The 12,589-nt window shown below is 52.5% G+C and overlaps 2 protein-coding genes across 5 annotated transcripts; both read right to left on the reverse strand.

Moving 5' to 3' along the window:
* Positions 1–868: 868 nt before the first annotated feature.
* PLPPR2 (phospholipid phosphatase related 2) lies at positions 869–7,094 on the reverse strand. Of its 2 annotated transcripts, none has more exons than XM_069083021.1 (9): positions 6,555–7,094; positions 5,548–5,649; positions 5,013–5,201; positions 4,783–4,918; positions 4,344–4,618; positions 3,995–4,171; positions 3,642–3,764; positions 2,759–2,810; positions 869–2,330 (listed from the first exon to the last, which is right to left on the reverse strand). In XM_069083021.1, the coding sequence occupies exons 2-9, from the start codon at positions 5,611–5,613 to the stop codon at positions 1,996–1,998; spliced, it is 1,353 nt and encodes a 450-aa protein (XP_068939122.1). In that variant the 5' UTR covers positions 5,614–5,649; positions 6,555–7,094; the 3' UTR covers positions 869–1,995. The 2 variants fall into 2 exon arrangements, with proteins under 2 accessions (XP_068939122.1, XP_068939123.1); XM_069083022.1 differs by having other exon boundaries at positions 2,090–2,330; positions 2,759–2,910.
* Positions 7,095–7,205: 111 nt separating this feature from the next.
* On the reverse strand, positions 7,206–12,508 carry CCDC159 (coiled-coil domain containing 159). 3 transcript variants are annotated; one of them, XM_069083024.1, is made up of 14 exons: positions 12,194–12,352; positions 11,796–11,953; positions 11,302–11,387; positions 10,567–10,716; positions 10,245–10,278; positions 9,971–10,122; positions 9,791–9,872; positions 9,356–9,551; positions 9,111–9,178; positions 8,771–8,847; positions 8,437–8,543; positions 7,979–8,055; positions 7,771–7,894; positions 7,206–7,564 (listed from the first exon to the last, which is right to left on the reverse strand). In XM_069083024.1, exons 1-13 carry the CDS (start codon positions 12,205–12,207, stop codon positions 7,803–7,805), a joined length of 1,293 nt encoding a protein of 430 aa, XP_068939125.1. In that variant the 5' UTR covers positions 12,208–12,352; the 3' UTR covers positions 7,206–7,564; positions 7,771–7,802. The 3 variants fall into 3 exon arrangements, with proteins under 3 accessions (XP_068939125.1, XP_068939127.1, XP_068939126.1); XM_069083025.1 differs by lacking the exon at positions 12,194–12,352 and adding an exon at positions 12,366–12,508 and having other exon boundaries at positions 7,210–7,564; XM_069083026.1 differs by lacking the exon at positions 7,771–7,894 and having other exon boundaries at positions 7,961–8,055.
* Between the last annotated feature and the right edge of the window lie 81 nt (positions 12,509–12,589).

Here is a 12,589-nt window from a genome sequence, read left to right on the forward strand (position 1 = left end):
ATCCAGAGTGGGGAAGAGACCTATCCCACATCATAATCTCTAAGCAAATAAGTAGAGGGAGCACACTCATTTGTCCTGATTGTGGGGTGCACCTCTGAGCCCCTGAAGACTCAAAACAGCCTGGTGCATTCTCTTCTCCAACTTAACAACCTTTTGCTTTGGGGGCAGGGGGTTGGGGCGAGGGTGGGAGGAGACAGACTCCAGGCCCAGGATACCAGGAGGGTTCACTATGGCTGAAGGACTGGCCACTGATGGGGAGTAGTGTCAACTTGGAGGGGCAGCCCGCACAATGACCACAGGAAAGAGCAAGCCTCTGGACAATGAGAGGTGTTGAAGCTACCCAAGGGGAAGAAATATTTTAAACTTGAGGTTTAGCCCAGAGCAAAGCTCCATGGCCCAGCCTGGTTCCAGCTCTGTCTCCTTTGTTCACATGCTCCAGCCATATTCACATACCACATAGGCACGTGGTTAGTTACATTCAGGGAGAACAGTCACATGTATATTGTTGTAAGCATAGAGGAAACAGATGCTGGGGTATTTCTGATACAAACAGATCTTTATTAAAGGCTGTGAAACTGGGAGTGGAGGAGAGGACTCTCTCTCTGCTGCCCCCTTTAGCTTCCCTTGGGGCAAGGCCAGGGCTGTTGGGGGCATTGTGCCCTGGAACTGGCACAGCCAGTTCCGGAAGAAAAAAGGTTGTTTTTTGTTTTTGTTTTTTTGGGTGGGATGAGGAAGCAGGGCGTGAAAGCTAATCTCCCAAGTGTGTAGGTCACAAGAAACCCCCTACCTCCTCTCCATTCTCCACCACAAGACTCTGGCCTTAGGTCCAAAGGGCAAATCCCCACCCCAACCCCCACCCCCACCCCCACCAAATCTAGGACCAAGGAAATGAGGGATAGAGTACTTGGGGAAGACAACACCCTGATCTCAAAGACTCTGCTCAACTACTCCCTTCCCCCCTCCCCCTTTACTCTCAGAGCATAGAGTAGAAGGGAATTCTCCTTCCCAGCCTGGAGAAGAACTCAGAGTTTAGGGTCATTAAGATAATGATTGAAATTGGGGGGGCGTGGAGAGGACAAGGGAAGGAACCCAGCTTGGCTGGAAGGATAGGGGAGACTATCAGGGTAGGGTAGGAGCTGCCCCATCAAAGGACCTTGCAATGGGAAGAAAATGAGAGATGTGGCTTCAGTAGAAGGACCCTGACAATCCAATGCCTCCCCACCAGGTCAGACTCACTGTTTCCTTTCTCCATCCTGCCGTATGAAGAGGGGATAATCTCAGAATAATCAGAAGGGGCTCCCATTGGCTGAGACTGATTTCCCTTCCCCCTCAATCCCAAGAATTTTCAGATACCTAGGGTCTATCACCAGGACTCATTACCCATTATTGGCATTCTGAGATATCTAGGGCCCAAACCTGGGGCAAGCACCAAGATTCCCTGTAATCCTTAGATACCAAGCACTCTCACTGGCTGGTGTCAGACATGGCTCCACATGGCCCCTCCCCCACTCCCAAGTCTCAGAAACATGGGCTTTCTCATTGGCTGGAATCACACCAACCCCAACCACCCTTAGAATTTTGAGACATGGAGACCCTCAATATACAGTAAGAAGTCAAAAGTTATTTCTCTTTCTCCTGCCTAAAAAGGAGCTTCTGTCTTCCCTCCAAACCTTGGGACAATGGAAGGTCTCCCCCTTCAGCTTTCCCAATCCCAAATTTCCCCAGATCAGGTAATGAAGACCCTCCTGGGGCCCAGTAAGCTAGAGAGAGGAGTAAGAAATAAAGCCATTCAGGCCTGAACTTTCTTTAAAATCTCCATCCATCTCCATACCTTTGTGGCTGGTGGGGCCACACACACACACACACACACACACACACACACACACTCTCATTCACTCACACATAGCCACATAGGAGACCATACATATGGCCTGAGAACATTTGACTCCAGGGGGTATCTGGGGCCAGAGGCTCTCAGGACCTAGTAACCTGAGTTCACAGCAGGTGGTCCCTGCTGGCAAACAGGTAGGGGCTGAAGCTGTCCCGATGGAAGGGAGAGGGGTAGAGTCCACTGAGGGTGTAGAGGTCCCGCAGCAGAGGGGTGGGCAGCAGCAACTTTCGGCCCCGGCCACCCCCACCTCCACCCCCACCTGTCGCAGATGGTCCAGGGGATGGTGGGGGGCCCTGGCTGGGGCCAGGGGCCATGGCAGGCAATGTTGGCTCAGACCTCACTCGAGCGCGGGGAACACGAGGGGAAGAACACATCGGGGGGGCCCGGGAAGACACACAGCTGGGAATCAAGTGGCCCCGACGGGTACAGCTCTGCAGCTCTGGGAAGACAGGCAAAGGCAAGGCTGGGGTGGGAATCTCCAAAGCACAGAAGTCTTGAGGAGCAGGGAATAGGGCTAGGGCTGGTAGCCCCCCATAGACAGAGCTCTTGAGATGACAGGGAGGGGGGAAGCGGTATTTTTTCAGGCTATTTTCCACCAATAAACCTGAATCCATTAGGGTTTTGAGCTGGAAAGCACCTTAGGTAACCATCCAGAGCTTGAATTTGAACCCAGAGCCTGTAATCCCCAATTCAGCACCCTTTCCACTATATCATTTGACCCAGTGGAGGCTGGAGAAGGCAGGCCCAGGGAAGGAAGGGAGGTTTGCTGGAGAGGGCTGGTCCCAAGGAGGAGTTAGGGGACCAGAGTAAACCAGAGTTGGGTATGGAAGGTGGGTGCTGGGGGGAGGGGAAAAGGAGTTCACTCACTGGGTGGGGTGAGGCGGGCAGGCTGCAGCGGGGGTGCAGTGGTCTTGGGCTCCTGAGACAGACAGGCAGAGGGAGCGGGCTAGTGGCCCGGCTGGCCCCAGCCCTGGCCCCTGGCCCTGTCCCGGCGGCTCCTGTTTCTGTTCCTGAGCTGACTGAGGGCCCCCCCCCCAGTTAGGGTGGACACCAGGAGGGCAATAATGGAGGGGGTAGAATGGGAAAGGAGGGGGCACATGGAAGAAAAAGAGTTTCCAGCATTAACCATACTCCCCCCCCTTTACCATCCTTCTCAAGGATGGGATCCCAAGTTAGGGGTCACTAGTCATGACCTCCAAATGGGAGCAGAGGTGGGGGTGGGACAAGTAAAAGGCCTTAGAAATCATTCAGTCTAACCCCTTCATTTTGCTGATAGGGAAACTGAGGCCCAATGAGATGAAGTGATTTGCCCCAGGTCAAACAGTTAATAAATTAGCAAAGTTAGGATTTGAATCTGGGACCTCTGGCTCTCTCTCCACTATACCATAGTAGTGCTGGACCTCCAATCATTTGGAGAAATTTCTCCCTGGTTTGAAGCAGCACTATTCATAGGAGGCTATTTGGTTAAGACTTCCATAAATATAGAGAATAACCCTCTACCAAATGAACCATACCCCAGGTCCCCTTCCTGCCATATTTGTGAGTGACTGGGTGGGGTGGGCCCATCTCTAGCCCCACCCCAAGCTTCCCCAATGTCATCTGGGGACCTCTACTCTCAAGACCCAGAAGAGTCAGCCCCTCATCAGGCACCAAGTCCTTTAGGAAGAAGTCCAAGGTTCTAGCTCACCAGCTGGGTACAGGAATAGGAAACTAAGAAGTGGGGGAAGGGGGCATTCAGCTTGCCCCTTACCTGGGCTGAATTTAACTTTTCAAGGGGGTTCTCAAGGGCAGGCACTGGACTCAGACCTTCCCATCTGAATGCTCTCTGGCTTAGAGGCACTCGACTCTGGAACTTGTTCACAACACAGATGACCTGAGGCAGGAATGAAGGGAGGCACTAATCTTTTACCCATGAGAGACCAAAAGCTGTCACAGACACAGTGCTCAAACCAGGAAGTGGGGGGAAATGCTATCTTTCTATCTAGGGTATACCCCCGCTTCCCCTAAGGCTTGACTTTCCCTCTTTCTTTCTATAGAATCTACCCCTCCTCCCATCTGCATCGTCCAGGGGATGTTGAGGCCCAGCCCCACAAACAGACTAACCAGGAAGATGGCAATAGCTGCCCCAGTCAGGAATCCAGCCAGCACATCAGACCAGTGGTTCCGATACTCAGCCACACGGACCACACCCACCAGGAAGGCTGGGCAGAGCAGGGCAAGGCAGAGAGAAGGTTTCACCAGCCTGGAGCCCTTTACCCTGAACACCAGTGTGACATACATCTGGAGAAAGGACAGAGAGGGTCACAGGGGCATCTTACACAATCCCTTCTTTTACAGACTGGAAAGCTGAGGCCTAGAGAGGGGAAATGCTTAGGAACAGCCTCCTGATTTCAAGTTTGGCCCAGAGTCTGGTACTTTGTCTCAGCCCTCTCTAGGTGTCGTTCAAACTCACCGCCGTATAGGTAACTGCAAATGCACACAGGGCCGCATCCTTGCAGGGGAAGGCACGTCGGGCAGCTGCAACCAATGCAGGGTTGCCAGCTGCACAGGCCCCTTGGTCGGTGACATACCGGTCCAGTCCAGGTTTGTCTGTGGCTGGCGGTGGGCAGCCCAGAGCCGTGTAATTGGGGTGGCAGACGGACAAGAAGTGCGGCGTAGGATTCCCAGTCACTACTTGCCCAGCATTGGCAAAGATGGATGTGGTGAAGAGGCCAAAGGAATACACGCCTGGAAGGGAAGGATAGAAAAAACATATTACAGTCCATCCAGGGGTGGAGTTTGGGCTCCCCTTTGCTCTGGAATGATTTCTGGTTCATTCTTTTCCCTGGACCCCCCTCAAACTAACACCAACTTGTCCCACCACCTGGCTAAGTCCCAATTCAACCCCGCACCCAGGAAGCGGACCAGCCTTCTGAGGGCTGGACTGAAGCGGCAGCAGTCCCCACACACAATGGTCTTCTCCCTCAGGGCAGGCACAGCTGAGGTGGGAGATGGGAAGAAGGCCCGGGCAAGCTCTCCAAGAAGAATCTGGGAGGAAACACCAAGATTGTAGGGGGAGCCCTACCTTAATCACCCTCCTCCCTTCTTCACAATCAACACCTTCCAAGACCCTGGGAATTACCGTGATGGCAGGCCCTGCAGTGACCAGTGGGTAGACGAGAGCTGGGGGCACACGGCTGGAGGCCTCAGGCCCTGGGTAGGGCTTGGCATAAGTGCTGTCATAGCAGAAGAAGCCCTGCATGTGCACTGGGAATGTGTCTGTGTATTCCAGGCGGTATGCAAGAAGTACCACAGCACCCAAGAGTACTGACTGCCAGGCCAGGCCCAGGCAGAGGTGGATGGTGAGCGACAGGAAAGAGAGGAAGAGAAGAAAAACAAACAGCCACCAAGGAAGACACAAAGATGGAACTCCACATAAGGGAGTGGGGGCGCAGAGGTAGAAAGCATAGGTAAAGAAATGGAGGAGGGAAAAAGGGGAAAAGGAGGGAGGGAAAGAGACAGAAAGAGACAGAGAGAAGTTACAAAGAGAACAAAGATCAGGACAGAGATAGTCACAAACCAAGGAGAGAGAAAATAGTGATTAAAGTTGAGGGTATCTCTTCTCCTTCCAGAAACCTCTCCCCCAAATCCTCCATGCTGATCTGCATGGTTCTCACCTCCACAAAGATGAAGCAGGGTATTATGGAGAAACTCCTCTTCAGGTCTGGCCGCCCACTCGCCATGGTGGGATCAGGTTGAGGGGTACAATTGGCAGGGGCCTGGGAGAGAGGCCCAGTCACACAGGCCCCCAGATGCACCCTCCATCAACCCCTCAGACTGCAATCCCCTAGAACAGAAGACTCAGTCTTCTCCCTCACCCCAGAAGTTTTTAAGGTTTTACTGGTCTATTGTGTCTGACCAACCCCGACACTGGCCCCTCTGCCTCAGTCTCTCATTTGTCCCTCCCTTCCTCACTAGAAAGAGAAAGACATCTCTTGGAAGAACAGTCCCCAACCCTTAACTACTGTCTGTTAGAAAGTTCTCCCAGTATTATAGCCTTCATTGGGTAACGGTCTCAGAAAATGATCACCCAAAGATTTAAAGGCTTATGTGTTTGGAGAAGACTATTGCTAGATGCTGGAGAAGGTACAAAGCCTAGCTAAGACCATTTTCCCTCAAATAACCCGAAAAGACTGGAAAACTCTAGGCCATTTGGCTCCTGCTTTCTCTTTCTAGCCCACTCTTCCTCCAAGGGGTTCTGCTCCCTCCATCCAAGGATTCACTTAGGCTACAGCATTCCTCATCATATGGAGGGGCACCATCAACACCACCTCCTACCCCCTTCCCACCTTCTCTTAACCCCAACCCCCGGGACAGCTCCAATCCTGCTGTACTGGCGTTTCCAGCACAGGAGTGTGTGTGTGTGCGCGTGTGTGTATGTGTGTGTTTGTATGTTTTGCTGGGAGGGGAAGCCTAAGCGAGTGGGCGAACACACAGACTCGTAGCCTCGCACAGGCGTGCAAACATACACGGTGTCTCCCCCTCCTCCATCACCTCTTCCCAACGCCACCCCGCGATCCCAAGTACCCTTCCCCCCATTATCTCCTGACAACGGCTCTCGAACTCCCTCCCCCACCCCGTAAGCGTGGACCCCATATCACGGTCCAATCCCCATCACCGCCACCTGGGTCACGGCCGCTCCATGGCCCGGATCCACGTCCCACGAAGGGGGAGGCCAGTCCCAGGCCCAGACGGTCTCCTTTGTCCCAGATGTCCCGGTGTAGCGGGCCGACAAGAGGACAGGCAGAGGCAGACAGAGACGGAGATTAGCCTAGACCTGGTTCTCTTGGGCGCCGCTGCCTTAGCCAGCCGAAGCCTCCGGAGCCGAGAGGAAGAAAGAGGCAGGGACCAAGGGAAAGGATGGATGGAGAGATGGAGGGAGGGGTGGGAGTGCGCCAGGCGTGCGCCGGCTCATTAGCACCGGGCCTGCCCCGGGGCGGGGCATCTGTGAAAATGCTCCCAGGCTCACCTTCCCCCACCTCCCCACCGAGGCCACGGGAGCTCACATCTGGCCTTCAGTACTCATCCAGGGGAGGGAAACAGACCCAGAATGTAACCTACTTGAAGGCGGGGACTATTTCCTTTTTGTCTTTCCTCCGCACCTAGCACAGTCCGCGGCACATTAGAAGCTTAGTAAATGCTTGCTGAATCAATGTATGAAACCTTTGGATCGGGCCAGCTGTGTTGGGGACGGGGAAGGGGGGAGGGGGGAGGCAGTGTTTTCTGGACTGAGACCTTTGTGCTTGGGTGACTGGGGAGGGGGGGAGTAGGACGGGTAACACTGTGTCTGTTAGGAGAAGTATGGCTGTGTGAATAGTTTGAGCTTGGAGCTAGGGCTCCCCTTGACTCTGTCCTAATTTGACCAAGGTCACAGACTCAAGCTCATTTTAGCCTTGACTTGGCTATGCATTCACTCCAGCCTAAGACTGGTCTCTGAGCCCAGCCCCACTGAATTACCCTTTTCTAGAGGACTTTAGAAGGGGAAGGGGCAGGCACTGTCAGCATGACCAGAGACAGTGTTGGGCAAGGGCCACTCCTAATTTATTTTCTCTCTTAGGGGATTTTGGGAGGTGGCCAAGGCTCTCCTCAGGGAGGTCTCCCTTCCCTTGATCAGGCAGGTCCCAGCAGCTCAGCCTGTAAAGAGATTGGTGATGTGAAGGGTCAGATCCTCATCAGGGCTATTCAGAAATGAAGGGGACAAAGGCACAGGCTAGGGAGGAAGCTAGGGCAGGAAAGGTCTAATGAGAGCATGGGTTGAGGTCAGAGGTCCTGAAGAAGCCACAGCTAGGGCCAGGGGGAAAGGGAGTGGCTCAGGAGCTGGAGATTGTCACGGTCCATACTGAAGGAGTCTTGCGTGGGTCAGGATTATTGGCTATGGGCTGTGAGGTGGGTAGACATCTGAATCTGAATCGGTTGCCCAGGCTGGCAGTGGTGGTGGACTCACACGGCGTCGTACCCTCCAGCCTGTGCAGAAGGGGTATTTTGAATGTAGTCTTGGGGGAGGCATTTTTCTCCTCCCCAGAGCCTCACCTCCCCCTGGGCACTCACTCCTGAGGACTCCATGGTGCTTTACTCCACTCAGTGATAAGCTTTCAATGGCATTCTGAAGAGTATTCACAGCTGACCTAGAGGGGAAAAGGGCTGGAATATGCACCCAAAGTCTGAACAGGGGAAATAGTAAGGAGTGAGGCCCAGGTCATGATAGAGTTGGGACAACAGAATCTTCATTATGTGCCCTTCTGATAAGTCTTATGCTCACAGGAGATTGTTTTAAGTTGGGAAAGGTCTTGGGTATCATCTAGTACAATTAATCCCCACCACACTCCCATTTTATAAATGGGGAAACTGAGGTATGGAGAGGGGATAACTTGCCTTATTTGGGAGTTGGAATTGGGTAGGGGTTTGAAGGGGATTTGTGGGAATATGAGTTCCTGGGAATCAAGGAGGGGGCTCATGAAGGTCTGGGCAAAAGGAACTAGTCTTGGTACCCTGGATTTCTTTCTCACCATATGTCATTCAGCTCCTCCTCCAGCTCCTCCTGCCCCCACCAGTCCTTGGACTTAGTATCCTCCTCAGATACCATGCCCCCTTGCTGTTTCATCTTTGTTAGGACCTGAGGGTAGAGGGGTGAATAGGGGCAGAGGTAAGGCCCTCTCACCTTCTCTCCTGCATCAACCTCAGGCATCTCAGCTCAGCCCTCAGCCTTGGCCCAAGCTCAGCCAGAGATGGGCATGGAAGGGAAATGGAGACTCAGACTTCAGCCATCCTACCTCCTTCCCTTGTCATCTTCCCTCCCCTCTGCATCCTTCCTTGACCCACCCCACAGCACCTTTCCCTCACCTTTCGACATTTCACCTGATTCTTCTGCATTTTCTTGATATTCACCAGGTTTTTGGTGATTTCTTCTTCCTGTGACTCTGAATAAAGGTATGGGGACAAGAGAATGAAGGGGCCTTCAGGAAAGAGTAGTGGGACCCCCCCCCCCCATCCAGGTCTTGGAAATATGAGAAGAGAAAAGCTGAGCCAATATCAAGCACTGTTCATTCCCCAGGGATGGAGGGAGGAACTGGGGACCCCTGCCCTAAGACTAGAGGCTGGAGCCCTTGGAGGGAGAAGAGATGGGAATAAAGAGACAGAGGAACTGGGCAAGGGGGTGACAAGTGAGGGTGGAGGGACATACTGAGTTTCTGGTGGATGTAGGTCACCTCTTCCTGAAGCATTTCCAGCTCCTCCCATAGGAACTTCTTGCTGTGGGGGGGGAGGAGGGGGTGGAGGAATGGTAGGGAATGATAATACAGCCACAGAGTCCCTAACTTAACCTCTCCCAGCTCCCCCTCCCCTTCCTCCTTAGCTCTCCTGTTCACCCTAAGATCTCTCTATTGATCTCATAAATCTTGCACCCCCCCCCCAAACCAGGATCCACACCTTTCCCGAATCTCCTGGCCCAGCTGTAGTAGGGAGCGGATGGTACGGCCCTGCTGGACCTCCTCACTCCCCCGAAGATTTTCCTTCACCTCCTGCAGGCCCCGAGCCAGTGCCCACCACAGTTCCTGACGCCCTAGTTCTGCCCCTCGTCTAATGAGGTCATCCTGGGCTGGGCAGCAAGACAGGCTCATCACTTCTGCCAGGAGATGGATGGAAAGTGTGATCTCTGATCTTAGCCTGACCCTCACCTACTGACCAGAGCCTCCCTGTCTCTCCTCCTACCATCCCCTCTGGGAAGGAAGGGGAAGTCTCTTTAAATCCCACAGCTAGGTTCAGAGGGAATGGTTGTGAGGCCCTGGAAGCCCCTCTCTATTCCTAACCTTGAGCTCACCTCCTACAAATCCTAGTGATTTGACTCCCTAGATCCAACCTCACCCTCTAGTTCCTGGATTTTAACCCTCTGATGGCTGCTTTCCTTCTCCAGAAGGGTCACAGAGTGGTTCAGGAACTCAAAGGCCTAGTAACAGGAAGGATTTGGAGTAAGAAAACAAGATCAGAGGTTGCAATGGGGTCAATATCAGAAAGGACAAAAAGGAAGGAGATGGGCCTGCTCACCTTGGTCTGGGCTTGAAGCTGACTTTTCAGGCAATCCAAGTCTGTCCTTAAGAGCTTTTGTGAATCAGGAATCATGATGGTGGAGACCTTGCCTAGGGGATCAGAGATCATAGTCCCTGTTTTCCACATCACCCCATCAGGCAAGGAAGGCCCTAGAAGGGGTGAGAGCAGTCTGAGTTTACCTATTCCACAGAAAACAGAGGCCCTTGTTTCCCCCAGCTCTCTGGGCTGTTGGCCTCATCCTCCCTACTCCTATGGCCCCAGGGCACCTTACCTTGGGCCTTAGAATTGTCTGTCTCCAAGCTCCTCTGAGGGCCAGCATGGTAGATCATGGGGGAAAAGGGTAGAGGGCATATTAGACCCTGTTCCAGATCTCTCTCCAACTACCTCTAGGACCCAATTCTACCCCAAGTTGGGCTTTTCCCCTCCCCCAAATCCTGCAGGGTCTCCTCATTCATTCAAGTCACAGAAGGGAAACTGAGGCATGGGGGTAGAGAAACAGCTAGGCTGAACTTGAAGAAGCCCCTAAGCTATTAATTGGTGTACACATGTGGGTACCCCATTGGATTTGTTCATATACAAGAACATGCCTGTACCTGGTCACTTGCCTCCATCGGAGGTCTAGGGCTCAGGCTCCGACTCCGACTCCTATTCCTGTTCCCATTCCGGCTCCTGGTCATGTTCCCCTTTGAACTCCCATTCAGCTTTGGGCTCAAGGAAAGGGTCTCCTCAGAGATCAGCCACTTCTACAGGAGTTGGGATGAAGGTGGAAACAACACAGTCACATCACACACCATCACAGGACCCATAGTCCTCAAACCCTACAAAAGAGCTGTGCCTCTGCTGCTGCTTGTGTGGGAGTGTCTCTCCCAATACAGATCAAAGGGCTTTCCCTTCTATAAGGGTAATTAAGTCCTAGGAGATTGTCTGAAGTACATAAGAGATTAAATGACTTGGTCAGATTCAAATAGCTACTAAGAGTCAGAAGGAGATTTGAACCCAAGTTTTTATGACTCTAAGCCCAGATTCTCATCTACTGAACTACACTGCTTCTACGATAATAAAAATAATATCTTACACTTCTGTATCAGGATAAGTTTTATAAAATGATTTCTAACAACCTTCTACAAAGTTGGCCTGGGTCCCCAATAACCCAGATGTTACAGATAAGGAAGCTGAGGTGTAGCCAAGTGAGCTGAGTTCTTAAGGAGCCATCATCCAGAGCTGGGATGTGAACCTAGGTGTCTCCTGATTAGATGTCCAGTGCTTTCCCCTATACACCACATGATCTAGGGAGGTGGGGACCCTGAGAGAACAAAGGAAGAGGTGACCTTGAAACTGAGATGTCCATTCTTCAGAGAGTCCTTTTCATCATTTTTCAGCTTCTGGGAATCTGAGTTGATGTTATGAACCACACCTGCCATTCAGAGCTAGGGTCACACCAATGACACTTCAGGGATCCTACCCCACCTCATCCTTAAGCAAATGGGATTCCACAAAGGGGCCCTAAATCATTCTTCAAGATTTCTGGGGAGAATATGAGTTCCGTCTTTCAAGATTATCCCAAGCCACCAATATCTCAATCATTCCAGGTCCCCTAGGTCTCCCAACCTTGAAACCTCAGCTCCCTGTTCTCCTAGTGACCCAGTCTCAAAGTCCTGCCCAGAACCTTAGCAAGATGACACCCAGGTCCTAGGCTTTAGTCTCTCAAACCCCATCTCCCCCCATGCACCCCTCTACTCCCTGTCGCTGGTCCTCAGTTCTCTAGCTCTTGCCTTCAGTCTACCCCCAACCCCTCCAAACTGCTGCATTGCTCTATACATACCCAGACCCCAAGGCTTCTGTGGGGCCAAGCTGACACTCAGCTTATCAGACTTGGAATGAATTTGCAGTGCACATTCCCTTGGAGAGGCTGAACATGGAGAGTTACTGGACACTCCAGAGCTGTCAGAGTCCCGAGGAATTCCAGCCAGGACACAGTCACTTGGATGGGTGGGAAGAAAACTTAGTGCTGGGCGAGGAGGCTGTATAGGGAAGCCCAGCCACCCATACCTGCACATCCTCCCCCCCCCCCACCCCCAGGCCTAGAGAGCTTTTCACATCTGGAAACACCCCTGGAATCCACATAGCCAGAAGAAGAATTCTGTCAGACCCTGCTCCTCCCAGACCCAGTCATTCAAACTGGAGCTAGATCCTAGGGATGTCAAGGCCAGATGTTTGCACCTGGGAGAGAACATCTGGAGGAGAATCCAGTCAGTGGAGTCCTCATTGCGTGGCCCTTGCTGGGGGGAAGGCGGGAGGGTTGGGGGTAAAGCAAAACTGCCCTGGGTCCCTCCTGCTGGGGCCTAGAACACAGAAGACATTCAATAAATGTTCATAGAATTGAAATACCCACCAGATGCTCATACTCTAAGCCCATAAGGGACCACGAAAAAAGTCCCCAGCTGGAGCGATGAAGTTTGATCCAGTGGAGACACCATACAAAAAGCTAAAGTAGGGGTAGTCTCAGGCTAGAGTCTAGAGTCACAGAGGAGGGGCGGAGCCTTTGTGTTAGCTCTACACCCCCCCCCCGGCTGCGATTCCGCAATCCTATTGGTTGTATTCCTCGTCTGTATTCTC

This window comes from Petaurus breviceps, unplaced genomic scaffold (assembly GCF_028583685.1).
Source record: "Petaurus breviceps papuanus isolate PSGF00001 unplaced genomic scaffold, PetGlider_PUasm1.0 172, whole genome shotgun sequence".
Classification (NCBI taxonomy): Eukaryota; Metazoa; Chordata; class Mammalia; order Diprotodontia; family Petauridae; genus Petaurus; species Petaurus breviceps.